The sequence below is a fragment of the Nanorana parkeri genome, unplaced genomic scaffold (assembly GCF_000935625.1).
Source record: "Nanorana parkeri isolate BGI_ZX_2015 unplaced genomic scaffold, ASM93562v1 scaffold53, whole genome shotgun sequence".
In the NCBI taxonomy this organism is placed as follows: domain Eukaryota; kingdom Metazoa; phylum Chordata; class Amphibia; order Anura; family Dicroglossidae; genus Nanorana; species Nanorana parkeri.
Window position 1 is genome coordinate 2607258 of NW_017306321.1, and position 23615 is coordinate 2630872.

At 42.3% G+C, this 23615-nt stretch overlaps 1 protein-coding gene across 1 annotated transcript in view; it reads left to right on the forward strand.

Annotated features, from left to right (window-relative positions):
- Positions 1-23615, forward strand: part of LOC108803560 (structural maintenance of chromosomes protein 6-like) — a 100347-nt gene that overhangs the window by 33546 nt on the left and 43186 nt on the right. Inside the window, exons 13-19 of the mRNA XM_018575395.1 lie at positions 684-885; positions 7528-7642; positions 10546-10700; positions 14752-14887; positions 21055-21135; positions 21656-21826; positions 22940-23077. Of these exons, the coding sequence (XP_018430897.1) occupies positions 684-885; positions 7528-7642; positions 10546-10700; positions 14752-14887; positions 21055-21135; positions 21656-21826; positions 22940-23077 (998 nt within the window). The remainder of the gene's footprint in view (positions 1-683; positions 886-7527; positions 7643-10545; positions 10701-14751; positions 14888-21054; positions 21136-21655; positions 21827-22939; positions 23078-23615) is intronic.

A 23615-nucleotide genomic window follows, 5' to 3' on the forward strand; every position in this document is an offset into this window, starting at 1 on the left:
GAGGTTGGGCGTCCTCCTGACAAACCTGCACCCAATTTGATATCTTCTGCCCCCATGTGCTCCAAGATGGAGACTCTCATAGTTTAGAGTTAGGACCGCACTATAAGAGGTGCCTTGGCGCGGCAGTGCGGCTTTCACATCCTTTGCAGAAGACGTGTATCCAAACCTTTGTCATTCTCCTTAGTGGTGAGACATGTTGTTTTACATGCTGGCTTGTGAGTTTGCCATGATGCCTTTCTGCTGTTCCACTATTTATTTAATCCCAGTGGAACATTCTCACTTAAAAATAAGGAGTGAATGGAGTTTAAATTGCACATGCACATTCTGGGTTCTCAAGTACTCAGTCACTTATTTCTGTGCGGTAAGTAGATGCTGATTCTGAATAATACTGAAAATAAAGTTAGCTCTGTCCTGCAGAGATAAGCAGTTAAAACTATTGTCAGGGGCAGTACTGTGATCTCTATGATGGTTGATACATACCCTGTAAATATTACACTTGCACATTAGACTATATGCAACGTGAAAAATATGTATGGTGCTCGGTCCTTGTCAAACTGATAACTAAACAAGACAGCTGCTCTCTGGTTATGCTATGTGGCCACATCTCCAGTTTCAAGTGTTAGTGTATTCTCTTGTTTTTTAGTTTGTTTCATTGGTCACCAATGTTTCTATTGTAAATGTAGGTGCTTGCATTCGTCTGAAAGACCCACAGCTTGATCTTGCAGTAGAAAGTTGTCTGAAGTCCCTGCTCCTTGCTTTCTGCTGTGATAATCACCAAGATGAGAGAACTCTGCAAAATCTGATGTCCAGGGAGTTCCAACATGGTCAACGACCCTCGATCATCGTAAATGGGTTCCGAGACAGAATGTATGATGTCTCACAACGGTAAGTTCAGCTTTTATTTGTTTATTATTTTTGTTGTGCTTGAAGGAGAACTATGGGGCAACCTTTTGTGCCCTTTGTCCTCCTCTGGGTCACAGGAGGACATATACTGTGCCCTCCCATGTCCCAGAACTATTGCCCGCTATATGCTGAGAGCACTGCAGCCAAGACGGATCCCGACAATATTGTCGGGATCCACCGCGCTGGCTCATGGACAGCTGGCTCTTCCTCTGTAGAGGTAGAGCCAGCTGTGCCCGCCCCCTCCCCTGTCTTCCCTGCAGTCAGCGCTAAGGAATCCCTGCTGGGAGCGGTGGCTGGCAGTCATGCTCTCTGCAGGGAGAGGAGCAGGAAGAGAGCGGATTGCCGGTATGTTTCCGCTCACTTCCCGATCAATAGAGTCGACGTGTGGCAGTTTCAATGTCACTGTCAGGAAGGTCTGGCTGCCGTCCGTAGAACAAATGTTACACGGATCGCTGCACATAAGTGCATTCCAGTACGGCGTGCACGTGCGCCCGCCTGTTCCACCTGTTGGCGCCAGGCAGCCTATTTAAGGATGCTTGTAGCAGCTGCCAGTTGCTGGAAGATCATCAGCTGTATCCTGTATTTTTTATTTCTGCTTATTGATATCTTAGATTTGACCCGGCATTTCTCTGAACCCTACAAAATAGCACTTCCCAAAAGTTTCCACCTAGGTGATCTGAAACCCCCCCTTAATGTTTTCAATTGCACACACATTTACAACAAAAGTTGTGGTGGGGTTTTTAAAGAGGACTCAGAAGATTAGAAATTCGTATAAATTTATTGAAATTCATTAAAAAATTTTCATAACAAAAGTTAAAATCAATGTTAATATACATACATGATTATCAAGTCCCTAAACTTCTTGCCTATTTTTACATTGCATACATAATTCATAATCCATTTCATAATGTGGATAACTTATACATCATTGTGTTTCATATGCAGTGTTATACCGCTCCATTGATCCCCTACAAAAATCCAGCGGAGTCCCAGTATCTTCAAAGTCACAAAATCTCCTCATCAGAGTTTTAACTTTTGTTATGAAAACATTTTAATGAATTTCAATAAATTTATACGAATTTCTAATCTTCTGAGTCCTCTTTAAAAACCCCACCACAACTTTTGTTGTAAATGTGTGTGCAAATGTCTCTGAACTCTGCTTGTCTGCCGCCTGCCTGACTTGGCTACCCTTCTGCATTCCAATTTGGCTGTGCTTGTCTGCATTGTTCCGATCCGGCTTTCCTGTAACTATGCCTCTGCCTTTATACACCTCGCTGCCTGCCAGTTGCTGACCTGGTCCGTCTGACTCCGATTCCGTCTTCTCTGCTGCCATCTGACTTTCTGCTGATCATCTGGTTCCAAGATTAGCCAGCTACTCGCATCATTTTACCAGCACCAGCAGTTCTGCATCCGCCACAGGCACTCGTGACTCTTTCTGTTCTGTGCATTATAACCACTCCAGGGGTGCTCTGACGAGAGCTGCAAGGAAGATCCTCCCTCATCACTTCAGGTCATACCAGGTACGTGACAGTCACACGTCAGCTCTAACTACGAGGATGAGTGTAAATCACTGACCTCCTAGTTCTCCTTTAACCTTTTATTATAGTGCTTCTGACACAAAGTACAGTGCCCACCACTTACCTGAAATACAAGTAATTCAGCATACCCACCCATTTACTTACTCTGCAGGCATTGTTGACAAGGTCAGGGCTGCCTGTTTTTGCATTTGCTTGCTTTGATAAGCAGCCTCCACCTGGTTTTTTTCCCCACCTATCCTCTCTGCCCTTCCTTTAGGAAATTCTGGACAGTGATGGGAGCATTATGAAAAGTGAAGGGGGCATTCTCCTCTGTGATTACTACCCAGAGGGCCCTCTACTATATTTATCTATCATCCATTGGGGGACACAGCTCTAAAGAATTCTGAGATGTAGGGTTACGCTGCTGTATTCAGGTGAAATCGACACTAGGCAAAAAATTACAGCCTGTCACTTTAAGGCAATAGCCCCTTCCATCTCACACCTGCCAGTTTTGCTTAGTGTCCTCAGAAGAATGGGTATCTTCTTCTCTTATGCTTTATTATTTTGGTTTGTTTTGTTTCTTCGGTCAGATTCTACTATCAAGAGCTGCTAGTTGATTTATGCTGGAAAATATTAATCCTGGAAGTTTCTCTAGCTAGCAGAGAGATTCATCCCAGAAAAGGTTAAATCCTTGAAGTTTCTCTAGTTGTCAGGAAGCAATTGGTTTCTAGTCTGTGTAGTGATGATTCGTCCTGCAGTGGTCCAGAGTTCCCATGGTCATCCTTTCATTTAAAGGTCACAGTCCTTCCCAGTCACCATGCTGTGGATCTTTCCTTTAAATGTCCTTGCATTCCTACCTGATTATGTATTTCAGCTACAATTTCTGCTGTCTGAGGATTCCTTTTATGTTGAAACCAGGACCGTGAAGGTTGTGAGTACTCTTACCATGTTTCTCGATCATGCTTTGAGGGACACAGCTCTCAAGAATTCTAAAATGTAGGGTCATGCTGCTGCATCCAGGAGAAATGGACACTAGGCAAGCAAATTAAAAAGCCTGTCACTTTAAGGACATAAACCCTCCCACCTATTTAAGTGTACTTTGATCAATAATTTTTTTGTTGAACTAGTGCCTTAGTTGTTATAGTGCCTACCCTCTGTTTTGACTGCTGTCAATGGACAATCCAGAAAATAGGATTTTGTTCTTAATGTAAAATCATTATTTCTGAGTCCATTGAGCGACACAGCTACCTCCCCTCAAACCCCTTTGTACTACTTGCTACAACTGGCAGGTGTGAGGTCGGAGGGGTTATGTCCTTAAAATGACAGGCTTTTCATTGTTTGCCCAGTATTAATTTCTTCTAGAGGCAGTACAATAGCCCTACGTCTCAGAATTCTTCAGAGCCGTGTCCCTCAATGGACTCGGAGAAAAGGATTTTATGGTAAGAACAGAAATTTATTTTTTAAAGTACTGATGAGACCAAAGCAAAGAGGAGGACTGGGAATCCCGGATTTTGAACTGTATCATAAAGCGGCCTTGCTTGTAAGATTATCGGACTGGATACATGGTAGCCAAAGTAAGGGTGGAGTAAAATTGGAGAGCGATATATCCCCCCATATCATTAAGTAAACTCCTTTGGCTGTCAATAGAGAACAGACCTAAGGGGCATACCCTACCTTTCTTGGTAAGACCGGTGCTACAAGTATGGGATAGGTCCATTATTAAATATAATCTATCTTCCAGACCCGGGCCATTGACGCCTAATATAGGAAACCCACAATTTCCACCAGGTATGCAGGCGGTTCCCTTCTTAAACATGGAGAGTAGTTCCATGGAACGAGTATGGCAAGTTCTAGAGATAGGGAAAGAAGAGCTAAAAATAGAGCTAAGACCGGAGAAACAAATGAATGGGAAACTGGTTAGAGGCACTGCAACTATCAGATTATATAAGATACCTTAGGGCCCGCAAAACCCTTAATAGGCCATTCACACCATTTGAGAAACTATGCGTGAGTAAAGACCCTATCACACATATGCTGTCAGTGGTCTATGGCCTGTTGAGGGAAGAAGAGGCTAAAGGAAATACAAAGTATATGAAAAGATGGGAACAAGATCTGAGAAGAGAAATATCAGAGAAAGAATGGGGAAGAATATTTACTATGGCCCATGGCTCTGTCACCTCCTCATTCTTTCAAGAATTTTTTTTATAAAATAGTGTCTAGATGGTACAGGTGCCCAGAAGGAACTAAACGTATAAATCCAGAAAAATCTGAAAGATGCTGGAGGTGCAATGTGGAGGAGGGGACCTACTTGCATATTTGGTGGAGTTTTCCAAGAATACAGCCGTTTTGGGAATCGGTATTTGAAGTATACCGTTCTGTGGAAGCATCAAATATTGAAAAGGATCCCCTAATGGCACTATTATCATTGTTCCTTGCCCCTTAAAAAAGATAAGAAACTATATTCTAGGATTTGTAATGGCCGCTGCCAGAGTAGGTATTTCATGTGGATTGTAGTCTATGGCACCACCCACAGTAGAGAGTTGGGGGAACATAATGGAAGATATATGGAGGAACTATGTGCAAGGGATGCAGACAGGAAGGTTAATTATGATAGGGTGTGGGAAAAGTGGGAGACGTATAGACAGTCAGAGGAATATAAGAAATTAATAAAGAAGGACAGCAATATAGTAAGAATTTAGAAGTAATAGATGGGATATTGATAACATCTGACATACTTAAATAACATATTTAGTTTTTGTATTTTCTATATATACTAACTGGTGATATTGCATTCGACCTATATGAAAGACAATTAGAAAGGAGGATAAAATATCCTCATCTGAGATGGAGGGAAGGGATAGGACAGGTAAGGAGTGTGACCAGCCCACCTGAGGGTGACCCTGCAGAGCCCACCATAGAGAGCTATGTGGGCTCTTCAAGGGGTGTAACTAGAAATCACAGGGCCCCATACAAAATTTTGCTATGGGGCCCTGTGATTTCTAGTTACGCCCCTGATAGTGGTTATAATGAGGGAGTAATGTTCAAAGTGGGTAAGGGTAGCACAACACAGGGTTAAGTCATTTGGATAGATCCAGGGCTCTTTTTAAGCTGTTTTTTTAGTAAGGATAATGAAAACATCCCTATTAGAGGGAAGGGGAGGAGGGGATAGGGAATAAAGGGGTTTTAATATAATAAGTGAATGTTAGTGTATATAGATTAGTAGAACGGACTACACACAATGGCAAAACACATAAATAGAGTAGGGAGTAAAGGGATTGCACTACAACAAGTCAGGGATGGAAGGTGAGGAGAGAGTAGAGGAGGGAATGTTGAGTTATGAGTTTGAGAATGATTGAGGAAGGATTGTAATATGAAGGATTCGGCAATGACTGATAGCGAAAGTCATGTTTTAGATGTTTGTTAATTAGAATATGTTTATTTATGATATGAAACAACAAATAGATGTCTAAGGCCTCATTGACACACAACGCAAGCAAAATTGTATATTGCGTATATATACGCGTCTATGCGCGTATATATGAGCGTATATGCGTGCACTATATGCAATCCCAGAATGCATCACTCGTCATGGAATTTTTAATGTGCTGTACGCATGCACGCGTATATGCGCGTAAACACGCGTATATACGCAGAAATATGCTGTCCAGACGCATCTCTGTTCCATTCTATTTTTGAGCATATATACGCTACGCAAATATACGGCTCCATACGTGGCTGTGTGTATGGAGCCATTTATTTGCATATGTTGCATATGGTACAATACGCGTGTATATGCGCGGCAGTGTGAATGAGGCCTGAAAGTTTGTATGTAGTCGGTATAATTGTTTTGATGTGAAACAACAATAACAATAAAAATATATTAAATCATTAAAAAAAATCTATTTTTGTTTCTTCAGAGGGCTCTGGGAAGCTGTGCTGACATCAGTACACCTGCATTACAAGTGCGAAAAACAATATTGTCACATAGGACATAGTGTGCAGGCGCCTGGTAGCCAGAAAAAGGGATGTTTCTGTAAAAATAAATACATACATTACTTTAAAAAGCTTCTTTAGCTTCGAGGGTGTGTAGAATAAATGCATATTTACTAGACATGTGCACTGCCAAAAAATTCGTTTCGTTTAGTTTTAAATTCGGATTTGTGTTATTTCGTTTTTCAGGATTCGGGTGTGAAAGTCAATTCGGATTCGGAATTCGGATTCGGACGAAATTCGGTAGCGTTAGTACGAACGTTCGTTTTGTTTTCTGTTCTTATTCGTTTCTTATTTGTTTCGTTCGTTCGTTTGCAGCAAAAGTGACATTTGAGGGGAAAAAATATTTTTCTCCTTCTCTAATGTCACTTTGCTCCAACAAACGAAACGAATAAGAGACGAATAAGAACAGAAAACGAAACGAACGTTCGTCCTAACGCTACCGAATTTCGGAAATGGAAATTCGGATTCGTTTGCATTCGTTATGTCTGTAATTCGGAATTTGGATACATCCGAATTTCCGAAAATTCGTCCGAATTTAGATTCGGAACGAAACGAATCGCACATGTCTAATATTTACCCTATTTCTCCTGCCAGCAGCTGGTGCTCCTCCTATAGTTTTATGGAATGTGGGCAGACCCTCATTGTTTGTGATATTACAGAGGCCAGTGGCTTTATGGGACTGGTTGCATGGCAAGGAATAAGGCCGCAGGAATGATGTATAAGGCTTATATTCCTCTGGTCTACACACCCCTAGACTGATCAAGTTGTCAAACCTTGCTATCTGGGAAGGAGTGGGGCAGGGGCTGCACATGATACTTATATTTTGCTTCTGACTAGTTCAACTTTAAGAACTATCCCCACTGAACCATCATGTTCTCGAACAATTCATCCCCACACAGCTACCTCCTCATGTATCACTTCTCCCTCCCTTTAAGATTGTAAGCCCTCAGGGGCAGGGCTCTCCTTACCATCTTGTCTGAATTATATTGTGATTGTAATGTCTTCCTTATATTGTAAAACGTTGTACAAACTGTTGGCACTATATACATCCTGTATAATAATAATAAAAAACATGTTCTGCATTTAGAGCTGACATACTTATATTTTTATTTAGTGCTGTTTGCCATCCTCTATACCCAACTGTATTGACGGCTATAGAGATTGATAACCCTGTGGCTGCTAACTGCCTGATTGATATGAGGGGAATCGAAACTGTGCTGCTCATTAAGGTATCTAATCTTGCTTTGCTAAATACATATTACTGTGATGATCTGCTAATCACTTTTCCTGTCTGTGCACTGACTTAAGAACCATGGATTGTAGGGATTTTTTTCAATTTGGTCTATCATTCAATGTAAAAAAGAAAACCAACAACTATGGTGTGAATAAAATATCTGCATATGGGATGGGTAGAGTGTGGCTTGGGTATGGAGCTGTGAGCAGCAGCTCTCCTGTGCTCCTGTGGCCACCGCTGTTAATCCGACTTGATTTGCTGCCATCCACTGCAAACGTCAAGAGGACAAGGAAGGGGAAGGCTAGGGGCTCCCATTCCACCCCCCTGCGACTGCTCTGACAAAGTTCCTGGAGCCTCTGACCCACTCTCAAGAAATGTGGCTTGTTGAGGCAGCGACGCTGGAGCAATTATAAGTCTGCTAGTGGAAGACGACCAGCTCCTCCACATAAGAAAAGAAGTTAAAGCTAACCATGTGGTAGCGGTACTGCTATGCAGCCTTCCAGAGTCAAAGAGTGCTTTTATTAACACTCTAGAAACCAGACCTGAGCAGGAACTAACACTAGAATACACTAAAGGAAAATTAGCTTAAGTACCAAGGAAACTGCAGGCGCATCATGGAAAATTACCAAAACGCAAAGCCAATCAATGGCGAAAGGCAGCAGCAGAAGAAATAAGATCACTCCAAGAAATTAAAACCTGGACACTCACTGAGCTTCCACCCAATCGCAGAACTATAGGAAGCGAATGGACTTTTAAGGCAGGGGTGTGGAATTCCTATCGCCCCGACGCCCGGGACAGGCAGTTCCGGGCGTCGGGCGAGTCGTTTTTTTCTACATTTAGCACGGCTGCGGGCAAGCAGCACGGCTAAATGTAGCGTGGGAGCCGTTTCGTACAAGTGGTTCTGTAACGAGCCTGAATCTCACTCCCCTCGCTCCCCCTCCCTTCTCCTCCTCCCTCCCTCTCCTCTCTCTATCTATCTATCTATCTATCTATCTCTGTACCTCTCCCGGCTGTCTCTGGCTGCACGCTGGCTTCTTTTCTGCCCTGGTCTTCGGGGTCCCCCCCTCTTGTGTGGGACCCGGGACAAGGCAAATTAGATTAGGTTACAGCACGGAGCAAAGAAAGTGTGTGCAGTGATACAGGAATGCAGCCTTCCTGTCACAGGGGAACGAGCACAGTACTGTGCTAGAACTCCTGTGTTGGAGGGGACAGGGTCAATAAAGAGAACCTGTCACCTCCAAATGCTTTCACACAGGGGCTTTTTTAGCAATAAAGTTAAGTGGGGAAAAAAAAGTAAAAAAATACATGACAATTAAAAATGGAAATACATAAAAATGGAAAAAATAAAACGTTGATAAAGTAAAAAAATTAAAATAAATGAGAATTAAAAATAACCAATATTACATTAGTTTAAAAAAAAAATTAAATAAAAACCCAGCTGCACCCACCATCTGCATGCATGGGGTATCGTGTGTGATTGGAGTGGGCGATCCGTTACCGCACGGCAATTGTGCACAAAATCGTGTGGATGGCCTAGCGGTCACAGAATCACATACCACCGCCGATCGCACTGACGTGCCATTATTGTCTAATGGCACCCCAGTCATGCCTGGTTTCCCGCCACAATACCGCCCGTGCAATCAGACATAATCACGGTTGAAAACACTGCATGGTGCGTGTTGCGAAAAAAGGTACATGTACCTTTTTTCAGTAATTGCCACACGGATGTAACTCCACTGAAATCAATGGGGCCACGTGGCAACTGCTGCATGCAACCGCACACGATCGCCCAAGTCTGCACCAGCCCTAAAGGGTAAATTCACTTTCCCAAGTAATTTGGAAAGATGGAATTACCTGCTCAAATCTGGCCCCCTCCCACTTTACTTACCTTTCAGGGTACGGTCCTTCCCATCCGCCAATATGGGTGTACTATCTGTAATTGTGCCATGTATTCTGAATTTCGCTCGCAAATTGCAAGCACTCGTTGGTCAGCGCAGTCACCTGACGCCACTGACCAATGAGAAACTCTTCTTGGCACTGCTAAATACGGTTTGGGTAGAATTCATTTTTTTGTATCATGACAAGTAGATTGTCATGAGGGACAAGTAGATCGGGCCCCCGCTTTAGTCCTTGGACAAGTAGTTTTTTCAAAAATTTCCACACCCCTGTTTAAGGTAAAGCTTAATGCAGAAGGAAATATCCTCAAATACAAAATCAGATTAGTTGCCAAGGGATACTCCCAGAAATTTGGAGAAGACTACGATTAAACATTTGCTTCCGTCGTAAAACAATAAACCATCAGAACACTCCTAGGCATCGCAGCTGGGAAGGGCATGCAATTGAAACCCATAGATGTTAAAACCGCTTTCCTATATGGAGACATTAAAGGAGAACTATGGGGTCAGTGTTTTTCCCCATAGTTCTCCTTAGGGTAACGGGAGGACACAAACTAGCGTCCTCCCGTTACCCTAAGCTCAGTATACCGCGAGCTACAGCTCGCGGTATACTAAGACGCCGGAGCGATCCCTTTTGATACCTTTGATTAATGCAGCAGGAGCGTGTCTGCCATTCTGGAAGCAGACCTCTCCTCCTTCCCTTGCTCTTTGGTTTCGTAAGATCCAAGGGCTTTGTACCATGCAAGATCTAACAGCAACTCTCTATCGTAGGGAGGAGGCCTTTAGGAAAACCTGGCTCTCACATTGGATGGTGTTCACCTTTTCTTCTGACTATAAATCCATCATTAACTCACTTGGGAATTATCCTCAATGGAGGTGAAAGTGTGTTAAGAAAACAAAACTATAACTTACATATTAATATACTTATATTATTAAGGAAGGATGTATAGGATTTAAAAGAAATGCCTGTGTTTACAATGTTGTACTGATGATCTGTTATCAGAATAACAGTGAGGCTCGAGATGTGATGCAGAGAAGACAACCACCTAGAAACTGTAGAGAAGCTTTTACTGCGGATGGAGACCAAGTGTTTAAAAACTATTCATCAGACTTCAACCGAGCCAGATACCTGAGCCGAGATGTGGAAATGGAGATCGGGTGGGTACATCATTGGTTTTTGTTTGTGTTTGTGGATATGTCATATAATGCAGGGCTCAAAATTTCCTCTCGCCTGCTCGCATTTGGCGAGTAAAAATAAAGTGAGGGCGAGTGGAAATTTGGGTCTCCAAGTACCAGTCCGCGGGCCAACTCCGGCCCGCGAGCCGGTACTATGTCGCCCGCAGCCAGCTGATATGTCAGGCGCGCTGTCTCACCTGACTTGGGTGAGCAGCTCCACGGTCTGCATCTGTGTCGGATGCAGACCTCAGAGCAGCTCCTGTTAGCTCTGGCTTCCTTCGGCCGGAGCTCCGACAGTTCTGAGCTCCGGCCGAAAGAAAGAATGTATTAGTGAGGTCTGCAGCAGATAACCATTATTATTTTATATGTGTGTGTGGGGGGGTTTAATAAGGGGGGAGTATATTATTTTATGTGTGGGGGGTTAATAGGGGCAGCGTATTATTTTATGTGTGTGGGGGAATTTTATTATTATATTTGTGCGGGGTGGAGGTGTAACTGTAACGATCAGACCCCACAGGTCTGTTATGGTAGAGGATCACAGCTGCAGAAGTATGAAGCAGGGGTGAAATACTATGCCACAGAATTTTAATAGTGTTGACGGTGGAAGTGAATTAGAAATACTGGAGCTAAAGTTAAGGTGAGGGTTTTATTCAGGGGAGCAGTCCTTGATTGGTGGGTTGATGGAATGCAACAGTCAGGATTGTTAGCAAGGGGGGAGGGGGGGGTGTAACGCTGAGAAGTGTATTATTGTGTTTTAGTGTATGTGTATATTAGGCCCCATTCACACCTACAGTATATTTCAGGTGTGATTAGGGATTCCTGCATCAGGAACTTGCGTTTTCCTGCAGCAGGAATCCCTAATCTGCCATTTACAAACTGCAACTATCATAAGGTAAGAATGATCATAAGATTATTTAAGAGGGTGTGTTTAGGGGCGGAGTTACGGGCAGGGTAAGGGTTAGGTGGGGCAACTGGTGGCGAGTAACTCTTAAGGCCTGGCTAGTAGCTCAGAACTTGAAATTTTGAGCCCTGATATAATGCATTTGTGACCTAAATATTAAAGGAAATATTTCCTGAGGAACCCATTGCTTACCTCCGTTTGATCTCTTCTGAATGCAGGCAGTGATGTGTATTACATCACTTCCTGCATTCAGTGTCACTCTCCGGTACAGAAATCGTAGAGAAGCTGGTGAAGCAGGTCTCTGCTTCATCAGCTTCTCTGGGGGTCCCTAGGTGACATTAGGGATCTTAAAGACACCTGATGTCTCCATAAAGAGGACCTGTCACTGCAATGTGGCTATCACATAGGGAGCTTGTTTGCTCCCTATGTGATAGCAATAAAGTTCAGTGGAAAAAAAAAAGGTTTAAAAAAATTTGTTACAAAAAAATGTAAAAATTAAAAATCGCATATCAAAGCAATAAAAAAAAATTAAAGTCCCCCGCCCCCACATGCACACGCAAACATGCGTCAAGCCCGCCTACGTATGTAAACGCCGATTACATCCATTGCGCCGCACATGTTACATATCACCGCGAATGTCGGAGTGAGAGCAATAATTCTAGGGTCATCAATCACTGATGACACTAAACTGATGAGCGGTAAAAGCTTTTAAAGCGTCGGCTATGGTCAATTTTGAGTGTGGTAGTTTTTTGCGATTTCGCGGGTGCGCGCAATTTTAAAGCTTGACATGTTTGGTGTCTATTTACCCGACGTAACCCCGACTTTTATATTTTCCAAAAAATTGGGTAATAATAAATGTTTTATAACATAACGTAGGGAGAACAGGTTTTTTTCAACATTTTCAGGACTTTTTTCATTATATAGTCAAAAATAAAATCCCAGTGATGATTAACCTCTTGCCATCCGCCCGTAGTAAAAAAACGGACGGACGGCACTGCAGCATCTGCGGGTTGCCGTCTCCAGACGGCAATTTTTTTCTGCTCGCGCGCGCCCCCTAGCAGGCCAATTTTGGGTATTATCGTTTTTTGAGGTTTCGCGCGCGCACGCAATTTTAAGGCTTGACATGTTTAGTGTCTTTTTACCCGACGTGACCCCATCTTTTATATTTTACCAAAAAATTGGGTAATAATAAATGTTTTATCATTTAATATAGGGGAAACTGTTTTTTTTTTTTAATTTCGGTAATTTTTCCTTAATATAGTAAAAAAATAAAACCCCCAGTGGTGAATAAATACCACCAAAAGAAAGCTCTATCTGTCCCCAAAAAAGGGTATAAAATTCATTTCAGTACAGCGCTGCATGACGGAATAAATGTCAGTCAAAGTACCGCAGCGCTGAATACTGAAAAATGGCCTGGATGGGAAGGGGGTTTAACACCGCGGATGTCAACTGGTTAAATACCACCAAAAGAAAGCTCTATCTGTCCCCAAAAAATTGTATAAAAGTGATTTCAGTACAGCGCTGCATGACGGAATAAATGTCAGTCAAAGTACCGCAGCGCTGAATACTGAAAAATGGCCTGGATGGGAAGGGGGTGTAAACACCCCGGTCAGCAAGGGGTTAAAATAGTAGACGGACAGCCAGAAAGCTAGCATTTTCAGAGGGAAGGCAGCAATGGCAAATCAGTATTTTGCTTGGAGCAGGTTCCCTTTAAAGAACTCCGTGTAGAAAAAAAAAAACATATCCTTGTAGTGAAGTTATGGTTCAGAGCAGTTTTACTCACCTGGTATCTGTTCTGTGCTGGTCTGGGCTCACCTCTGCTCCGGCTGTGGAATGTCCCTCAGCAACCTTGCATCTAATGCAGGTGCAGAGCCCAGGGGAGAAGAGTCTGTGGGGACCCCTCTAGCAGCCTGGAGGGACTGAGGATCAGAAGAGTAATAATGCTTTTGTTTTTTGCGCCCCCAGACCAAACAAGCGCTTAACCCTAGCACTGCGTTGTTAACCCCACTGCAGCGGTAAGCATTTTATTTCCCTGGAGTTCTTCTTTAACCCTTTTGCAGGCCACAGACTTGTCTAGTATGTAATGGGCAGCACGGCCCTGTAAACAGACTCAGGCCGACGGGACTTTGTTTACCTTTGTAAAGCTGGCTTCCGTTCACCGATCTCCTCCTCGCTCTATGGGACCAGGAGCGACGCGGAATACATCATTTCTGGTCCTATAGCTGTCATTGCTGGGTTACTGAAACCCAGCAATTAGCTATTGAAGTGTTATCTGCACTTCAATAGCTTATTTAGAGTAGAAAGGTGACACTGGGGGTCTTTTGGACCCCCAGCATCACCTTAAAAGAGGACCTGTCACTGCCAATATGCTAACACATGGGGGGCTTGTAAGACCCCCTATGGGATAGCAATTAAAGTAAAAATAAAAAGTTTAAAAAAATAAATGTAGAAATAATTTTTAAAATGTTGTTAAAGTGCCCCAGCGCATGCGCACATTTACACAAACACGTGTTGGGTGCTCCTACGCACAAAAATGTTGGTCCTGCTGCACATGTTGGGTATTGCCACGCACACCTGAGTCAGATCAATAATTCAACTGCCAACATTTATGCGTATATCTAAACTGATGACCTGTGGGGGCTTTTAAAACGTGGTTTTAGGCTTCTTAGGGTCTTGAATTTTGTCACAGCTTCATGGACGCACACCATTTTTAACCTGGGCATGTTGGGTATCTATTTACTTGTTATAACTTCACATTTTATATTTTACAACAAAATGGGTGTTTTGCTGTGTTTTCGGGCACCAAAATTAACAAGAGTGCAATTTATTCTACAGGGTGGTGGCTTTCAGAAAATATATACTATTTTGGGGGTTTGAAGTGATTTTTTTAGGCCTAAAATGTGGATTATAGCATGTGTGCAAAAATGGAAACAAAGGCCTTGGTCGGGAAAGGGTTAATTAGACCTTTAGGTAATATGAACAATGGGATTATTAAAGTATCTGGTTACAAGGCTGCTAGTTTCATGATTAGGGTCTAGGGATATTTTTTGATAGTAACATAAAACCAAATCTTTACCAATCACTTTTTATGATGCTTCTTTTAATGGATCTTTAATACATTGTTTTCTGCAGTCACCTGGAAGGAGAAATTGGTAATTTGGCCTCCCAATTATCCACAGTCCATCAAAGGGGTTTTTTCTTAGACAACGACATCAGGAAAAATGAAGACGTTCTACGTCTGCATCATGACACAAAGAAAAGGATACAAGTAAGTTGCGGAGCAGTTTTATTTATAGTCATGTAAATATGAAATAATACATATGAGTATTAAATGTTTACTACTTGTGGCCAGCTTCCAGCGCATTCACTGATGTACACTCACCAGCAGGGCTCTGCTCTGTCCTTAGCGCTGTAATTTACTGTGCCTGGGCTATAAAATGTTTGTCACTCACTTTTTGCCTTGATGTGGTCACTGTGTTTCTGCAACTGTGATAACTGTTTGTGCTGCATCTGTGATCCTGCCTGCATAGGGACTGTGTTCCCCATTAGGGTGACACACATGAATTACACATTTTATACGTGCCTACATCCTGCTGCATGTCCCTTTTATAATCAGTTGTGCTGAGAATATAACATGACATTTCACATATATTTACTAAGGCTGCAACTAACAATTATGTTCATAATCAATTAGTTGGCCGATTATTTTTTTGATTGAATAAATAGATACAAAATACCATCTTTTTTTTAAAATAAAATACACAATGGAGTGTTAAAAACATAAAGTTTATTTTAGCATTAAACTGCATGCACAATTTTTGCAATGTCATTGCAGTATTGTGCGCTCCAGTGTGGGCGTGAGGTTTGTTTGGGGGAGCCATTAAAATGAATGTCACCACAACTCGCATCCCGCAACAGAATTTTTCAGGCCCAAACTTTTCCCATCTTTTTTTAATAATTGTATGTATTATATTAGACATTATAATTAGTTTAATGGATTCAAAATATTATGAATTGTAAAACTCCAATATAATAAAATAAGCAAACTTTTTTTTTTTAAATAACACAACAAGTGTGGACAAAAATACAGTTATATATAGTGTCTGTAATATATATATATATATGTCGTATGTATGTATGTATGTATGTCTATTAATATATAGTGAGGAAAATAATTATTTGTAAGTTTGTCCACTTACAAAGAAATGAAGGGTCTATAATTTTTATCATAGGTGTATTTTAAATGATAGAGACAGAATATCAACCAAAAATCCAGAAACAACACACATGATACAAATGTTATAAATTGAGTTGCAGTTCAGCGAGTAAAATAAATATTTGATCCCCAAGCAAAACATGACTTAGTACTTGGTGGAGAAACCCTTGTTGGCAAGCACAGAGGTAAGACGTTTCTTGTAGTTGGTTACCAGGTTTGCACACATCTCAGGAGGGATTTTGGTCCACTCTTCTTTACAGATCTTCTCTAAATCCTTAAGGTTTCTTGGCTGTCGCTTGGCAACTCGAAGTTTCAGCTCCCTCCATAAATGTTCTATAGTATTAAGGTCTGGAGACTGGCTAGGCTACTCCATGACCTTAATGTGCTTCTTCCTGAGCCACTGCTTTGTTGCCTTGGCGGTATGTTTTAGGTCATTGTCATGCTGGAAGACCCATCCACGACCCATCTTCAGTGTTCTGGCTGAGGGAAGGAGGTTCTCATCCAAGATATTACAATACATGGCCCAGTCTATTGGCCCCTCAATGCGGCAAAGTTGGCCTGTACCTTTAGCAGAGAAACAACCCCAAAGCATAATGTATCTCATATGACCGCAGCACTTTCTCCCAATCCTTCTCTGAATCATTTAGATATTCATTTGCAAAATTCAGACGGGCCTGTACATGTGCCCTCTTGAGGAGGGGGACCTTGCAGGCGCTGCAGGATCTCAATCCATGGCGGTGTATTGTGTTACCTATGGTTTGTTTTGTGACCGTGGTCACAACTGCCTTGAGATCATTCACAAGCTCCTCCCGTGTAGCTCTGGGCTGATCTCTCACTTTTCTCATGATCATCTTTACCCATGAGGCGAAATCTTGCATGGCGCTCCAGACCGAGGGCCATTGATGGTTATTTTGTATTCCTTCCATTTCCGAATAATCGCTCCAACAGTTGTTTTCTTCTCACCAAGCTTCTTGCTGATAGTCTTGTAGCCCATTCCAGCCTTGTGCAGGTCTACAAACTTGTCCTTAACGTCCTTTGACAGCTCTTTGGTCTTGCCCATGGTGGTGCGGTTTGAATGGAAGAAAGAGATTCTGTGGACAGGTGTCTTTTATATACATAACAAGTTGTTGTTAAGAGCACCTTCTTAAAGTGACAGAACTAATCTGTGTACCACATAGCCAGTCTGTTGGAGGAGCCAGAATTATTGTTGGTTGATAGGGGATCAAATACTTATTTTACTCACTGAACTGCAACTCAGTTTATAATATTTGTATCATGTGGGTTTTTTTCTGGATTTTTGGTTGATATTCTGTCTCTATCATTTAAAATACACATATTAAAAAAATTTATTCATTTGCTCAAGTGGGCAAACTTACAAAGTCTGCAGGGGATCAAATCATTATTTTCCTCACTATAATATATATATGTTATGTTATGTTATGTGAGTGGCCAGGTTATTATGACCACTCCATCAGTACTTAGTTGGGCCACGAGATGACTTCGTTGGGCCGCCTCGTGACGCCACGAGATGTTGGAAGGTGATGCGAGGAATCTGACACTGCACTGTTGCCCTTCTGTTGTCTTGTACCAGTCTTGCCACTCTCCGTTCTGCCCTAACATTGACTAGTCGCTGACGGCCACAATTCACACGTTTAGACCCAGATTTTCGGCTGACAGTCCAGCCTTTAAATACTTTAACAACCGCTGCTCTTGAACATTTAACGAATTCTGCTGTTTTGCTGATACTCGCTCCATGGCTCCGAGCGCCAACAATCATCCCACGTTCAAAGGCTGTTAAATCGCGTTGTTTACCCGTATCTTCAGAAACAAATCACTTCTACTGTCGTGGTAAACAGTTATATATATAATTGAGAGATAGATAGATAGATAGATACACTGAGTGGCCAGATTATTATGACCACCTGGCGTTTGTAGGCTAATTAGCTATAATTTTGTGCTGAAGTTGCTAGCGGGCCAGACCATTATAAATAGGGAAGCAGCGTCCCAAAAAGTTGGGACGCTGTGTAAAATCTAACTAAAAACAGAATGCAATGATTTGCAAATCTCATAAAACCATACTTTATTCACAATAGAAAACGTATCAGATGTTTATACTGAGAAAATGTACCATTTTAAGAAAAAATTGATGGGAGCATCACGTCACAAAAAAGTTGGGATGGCAACAAAAAGCTGGCCAAGTGCACTATATTGCTAAAAGTAGTGGGACGCTGGCCTTTACACGCACATTTATTGGCATCCCAGTCTTAGTCCGTAGGGTTCAATATTTAGTTGGCTCCGCCCTTTGCAACTATAACAGCTTCAACTCTTCTGGGAAGGCGTACACAAAGTTTAGGAGACGGTCTATGGGAATGTTTGACCATTCTTCCAGAAGCACATTTGTGAGGTCAGGTACTGATGGACGAGAAGGCCGGGCTTGCACTCTCCACTCTAATTCATCCCAAAGTTGTTCTATCAGGTTGAGGTCAGGACTCTGTGCAGGCCAGTCAAGTTCCTCCACCCCAAACTCACTCATCCTTGTTTTTATGGACCTTGCTTTGTGCACTGGTGCGCAGTCATGTTGGAACAGGAAGGGACCATCCCCAAACTGTTCCCACAAAGTTGGGAGCATGAAATTGTCCAAAATGTCTTGGTGTGCTGATGCCTTAAGAGTTCCCTTCACTGGAACTAAGGGGCCAAACCCCACCCCTGAAAAACAGCCCCACACCATAATCCCCTCCCTCTACCAAACTTTACACTTGGCACAATGCAGTCAGGCAAGTACCGTTCTCCTGGCAAATGGTAAACCCAGACATGTCCATCGAACTGCCAGACAGAGAAGCGTGATTGGTCACTCCAGAGAACACGTCTCCACTTCTCTAGAGTCCAGTGGCAGCGTGCTTTACACCACTGCATCCGACGCTTTGCTTTGCACTTGGTGATGTAAGGCTTGAGTGCATCATACGATTCTCGGTGGGTTAGTGGCCTGCTTGTTCGACAACTGCCGAATGGGCCGGTGTGTGCACGCGCACACTGCCCGTTTGCAGTCATCGGAAACGCGCCCCTCATTGCAGTCATTGCAAGCCCGCCCCTCAGGGGGGCGGGCTTGCGATGATCGCAAGTACGATCTGCCTGTCCAAGATGGGCAGCTCGTACAAGCTTTTAATTAGCTTACAACCATTGCAAGACAAAAGTATTGCGATGGTTGTAAGGTGTATGGGCACCTTTACAGAGTCAGAGAGGGGAATTTATCAGAAGACAAAATCTGGAGCAGCTGTGGATGGTAACCAATCAGCATCCCACTTTCATTATCAGATCTTAGAGATCTTAGCTTAACAAATTGAAGAAAGAAGCTGATTGGTTGCCCTGGGCAACTGCTCTAGATTTTGTCTGCACCAGTTTTGATAAATTCCCCCCAGAGTGTCTCAGAAGTAAAAATGGGCAGAGGTTCACCAATCTGTCAATTTCAGAATGATGTTCCTCAATGTAAAACTGCAAAGACTTTTAAATATCTCATCATCTACAGTACATAATATCAAAAGATTCAGAGAATCTGGAGAAATCTCTGCGTAAGGGACAAGGCCGAAACACAATATTGGATGCACGTGATCTTTTGGGCCCTCAGGCGGCACTGCATTAAAAACAAGCATGATTCTGTGATGGACATCACTGCGTGGGCTCAGGGATACTTCCAATAATCACTGTCTGTTAACACAGCTTGCCGTGCCATCCAAAAATGCAAGTTAAAGCTCTACCATACAAAGAAGAAGCCATATCTGAACATAATCCAAAAAGGCCGCCGTCTTCTCTGGGCCAAAGCTCATTTAAAATGGTCTGTCACAAAGTGGAAAATTGTTCTCTGGTTAGACGAATCCAAATTTGACATTCTTGTTGGCAACCATGGGCACCACATCCTCTGGACTAAAGAGGAGAGAGACCTTCCAGCTTGTTATCAGCGCTCAGTTCAAAAGCCTGCATCTCTGATGGTATGGGGGTGCATTAGTGTGTATGGAATGGGCAGCTTGCACATCTGGAAAGGTGCCATCAATGCTGAAAGACATATCCAGGTATTAGAGCAGTATATGCTCCCATCCAGACAACGTCTTTTTCAAGGAAGGCCTTTTATATTTCAGCAGGACAATGATAAACCACATACTGCATCTATGACAACGACATGGCTTTGTAGTAGAAGAGCCTGGGTGTTTAACTGGCCTCACTCCAGCTCAAGGACATCCTTTCTGTGGATCGGTGACCAAAACTGAACCACATACTCAAGATGAGGCCAAAACAGTGTTTTGTAAAAAGGCAGAATTATAGATTTGTCTTTGGAGTACATTCTCTTTTTTTGTTATGCATGATAGTACGCTGCTTGTCTTATTTACTGCAGCCTGGCATTGCATGCTGTTACTAAGGCAAATGTCCACTAGGACTGCCAAATCTGTTTCCACCTCTGATTCCCCCATGTGGAATGCCCATTAATTAATAGCTTTCATGTGTATTTTTAACTACAAAGTGCATAACTTTACCATTCTTAATATTAAACATCATCTGTCATGTAAATCCTCCTGTATTATTGCTATGCTTTGTCGAGTTTATTACCCTACAAATTTTGGTAACGTCAGCGAAAACATCAATATTGCTAATAATCCCAGTCCCAATATCCTAATAAACAGGTTGAACAGCAATGACCCCAGGATGGAACTCTGGGGCACACCAATGCCAACCAATGACCCCATGGAAAATTAGTCCTTTATTGATACTTTCTGGTGAGGGGAGTTCAAACTTTAGAACTGTAAAGTGAAGGCCACTTTTCTATGCTAGCCTGAAATTAGAAGCATTTCAGAAAATGCTTCCAATTTCAGGCTAGCATAGAAAAGTGTACATGAAGGGGTTATGCAGCAATTTCATGACACCTTGTGGTCCCTGCCCTTAAGAAGCAAAGTTATTGATATTGAGTCCTGTGAACGCTGACATCTTCGATTCTTATTATATGTTCTGTGGTGGTTTTGTAGTTTCTATATTCTATTCTTGTTACTATTTTAGTCTTTCCAACGCTTGTCAGATGTTTTTGAATCATCTGAGCTGACTAGCGGGGAAAGTCATTTTTGCATTGTTTGTTTAATAACAAGGAGGGTAGTAAATGAGAATTGGTGTAATATGGAAGTAAAGAATATAAATCCATTCATGATTTGTGACTCTTACTTTTTCTTGTATTGTTACAGGGCCAGCTCAGAGAAGCTAATGCTCGTATAGCCGATCTGGAAAGTGTAGAGGAGCAGACTTCTATTGACATTTCAACATTGGTGAGATGATTATTTTATATGCAAATAACTCTCAATCAGGAACAAAAGAATCATATCTTGTCAGTGTTACCTTTTCATATTTACATGTCCACGATTTGAAAAGCAGCAGAGTATGGCCGTTCTACAAACCATACAACTGCAGGATAAAAACCACACACATTTGTACATGTATGGAGAAAAAGTTGTTAAAAAAAGCAGATCCTGGTCATGTGATCTGACTTTTTAAAGTCACATTAATCTCATCCACTCACTGAGTTCTCTCTGCTTTGTTGCAGTGAGCATCACTGATTTCACACCACAGCCTGCATTTTATTAAAGGAGTGTAGAATGCAGATCAAAGCGAAGATAACGGAAAGCAGATATGGATATGTGCTATTATGAAACTGCCCTATGTGTCAAATGTTAATGATTCACAGCTAGATTTGGATATATTTATCGGACTATTCTTGCATATATCATGCTTTTACAATGAATGGGTTTTGGTGGTTCCAGCATGGGATTTATTTTTTCTGTGTAACAGGAAAGTGAATTACAGGAGAACAAGAGCCAGAATGAGCATGACAGACTTGAGATGGCGAAGGAACGGGAGCGCATGGAACATTTCAGATCTCTGCTTTTGAACTCCGAGGGGCAGTATGTTGAGATAAAAATTAAAATCAATTCTGTGTCTGAGTGGAAGGATCCGGTAAAGGTATATACTATGGCACTTTTGTTTTTATTTAGTTTTTTTTTTTATGAAAAAGTAAAGTGAACCTACGGTAAAGATTCTTGCCTTCTTAGAAGCCATAGGACACATATCCACAATAAGCTATACCTGTAAAAAAGGCTGCAGGTACTTACCTTTCCCTCTGTCTGCGCTGCCAAATATCTCTCCAGTCTTTAGAAATCTTCTGCCCAAGTCAGAGAAAATGACACTTTTGGGATGGTTGATGTCTTGGTCCTCCACAGATCTCACTGGTTCCTCCTGCCAATCTTCACATCATTACAGGAGACGGTAATGTTGAGGTCGGCGGGTGGAACCAGTGAGAACTGTGGTAGATCGGGCAATACAAATGGCAAACGTACTCATCAATTCATAACCAGCTTCAAAGCAAGGTGTGTATGGAAAGGCTTCACGCAATACAAAAGCAAAACATTCCCTGTGCCCCTGCAACAATGACTTGAAGTAATCATTTTCTGTATTATCCAGTCACATGAAAGAGTGCACAGAAACAGTTTGAAATTAGGTTCAATCCCCTACAGTGTAAAAAGCCTCTACATCTTGATATCTAACATGAGCATTGTTGGATTGTTTCCTGGACAGCATTATCAGGTTGTTTTATTTGTAGGAGTTTATAAAGGAAAACTGTAAATAGGGGAAACATAGAGGCTGCCATACCTTACCTCATATGCTATTGGCCTGGCTGTCATGTACTTTGAGTCACTGACCTGGAAGAAGTAGGCAGAGTTCTGAATTTATTCCAACTTTCCTGATCTGCATACTTCCCTCGGTCAGAGCAAAAGACAGGCAACTAATAGTTTCTGGCTGGTAGATTTATTTCAGATGTGGAATTGGGGGGCAAAACTCATTTTGACTCAAGAACTGGCAGACAAAAATTATAGAGCCTTTGGCCATGTTCTTCCATTGCCAGCTGCAAAGATAAGTCTGCATCTGTAATGTTTTAAGTGTGTTAGTTATTAGGAAAAAATTGCAGAAAATTCAAAAATGGCTTGGCCAGCTGATTTGAAAAATGTTCCGGAGGGCTTGGCAGCGAAAGGGTTAAATTTGTCCAGTGCTGATTTTTTTCTAATATTGTTTTTGCAGGAAGCACTCCATGAGGTGGAGTTGGAGGTAGGATACTGTAAGCGGCATAAGAAACACTACGAGGAAAAGCTCCGCCTTCATTTAGAAGCAATAAAGAAAAGCAAACATGAGTTGAGGACCAAAGAAAGTGACTTGGAGGTAAGAGATGCCATTAACTTTAACCCCTTCATGACCAAGGCCTTTTCCCCCCCTGTTTTTTTGCACCCATGTTATAATCCACATTTTAGGCCTGAATATTACTTAAAACCCCCAAACATATATTTTTTGAAAGCCAAGAAAAAAAGCCCTGTAGAACAAAATGGTGGCAGTTGCAAATATTTTTTTTGCACGATATTGTCAAGCGCTGACAGGTGCGCTTGAAGGGAAGCAGCGAGGAGGGAACCCACTGGCAGGTAGCGGCCTGAGAGATCCGAAAGCGAGGTACCAAGGGATAATCTACAGGAGTAGTCGAGCAAGATCTGAGGTCGAGGCGGGTAGCAAAGGGTCAGAGACGGTGGCCGGTCCAAGGTCGGTACACGGGAAGTCAGCAGGAAGTTCAGTAAACGGGTAGCAAGGCACATAGGAAGCTTTGTATGTCACACCATAAGGTGGAATAACTCAGCACTGAGCCAGGGCTCTGACCAGGTTTTTATAGCCAGGGGATGTGGGTCCACCCCTTCTCGAGGGCCAATGGCAG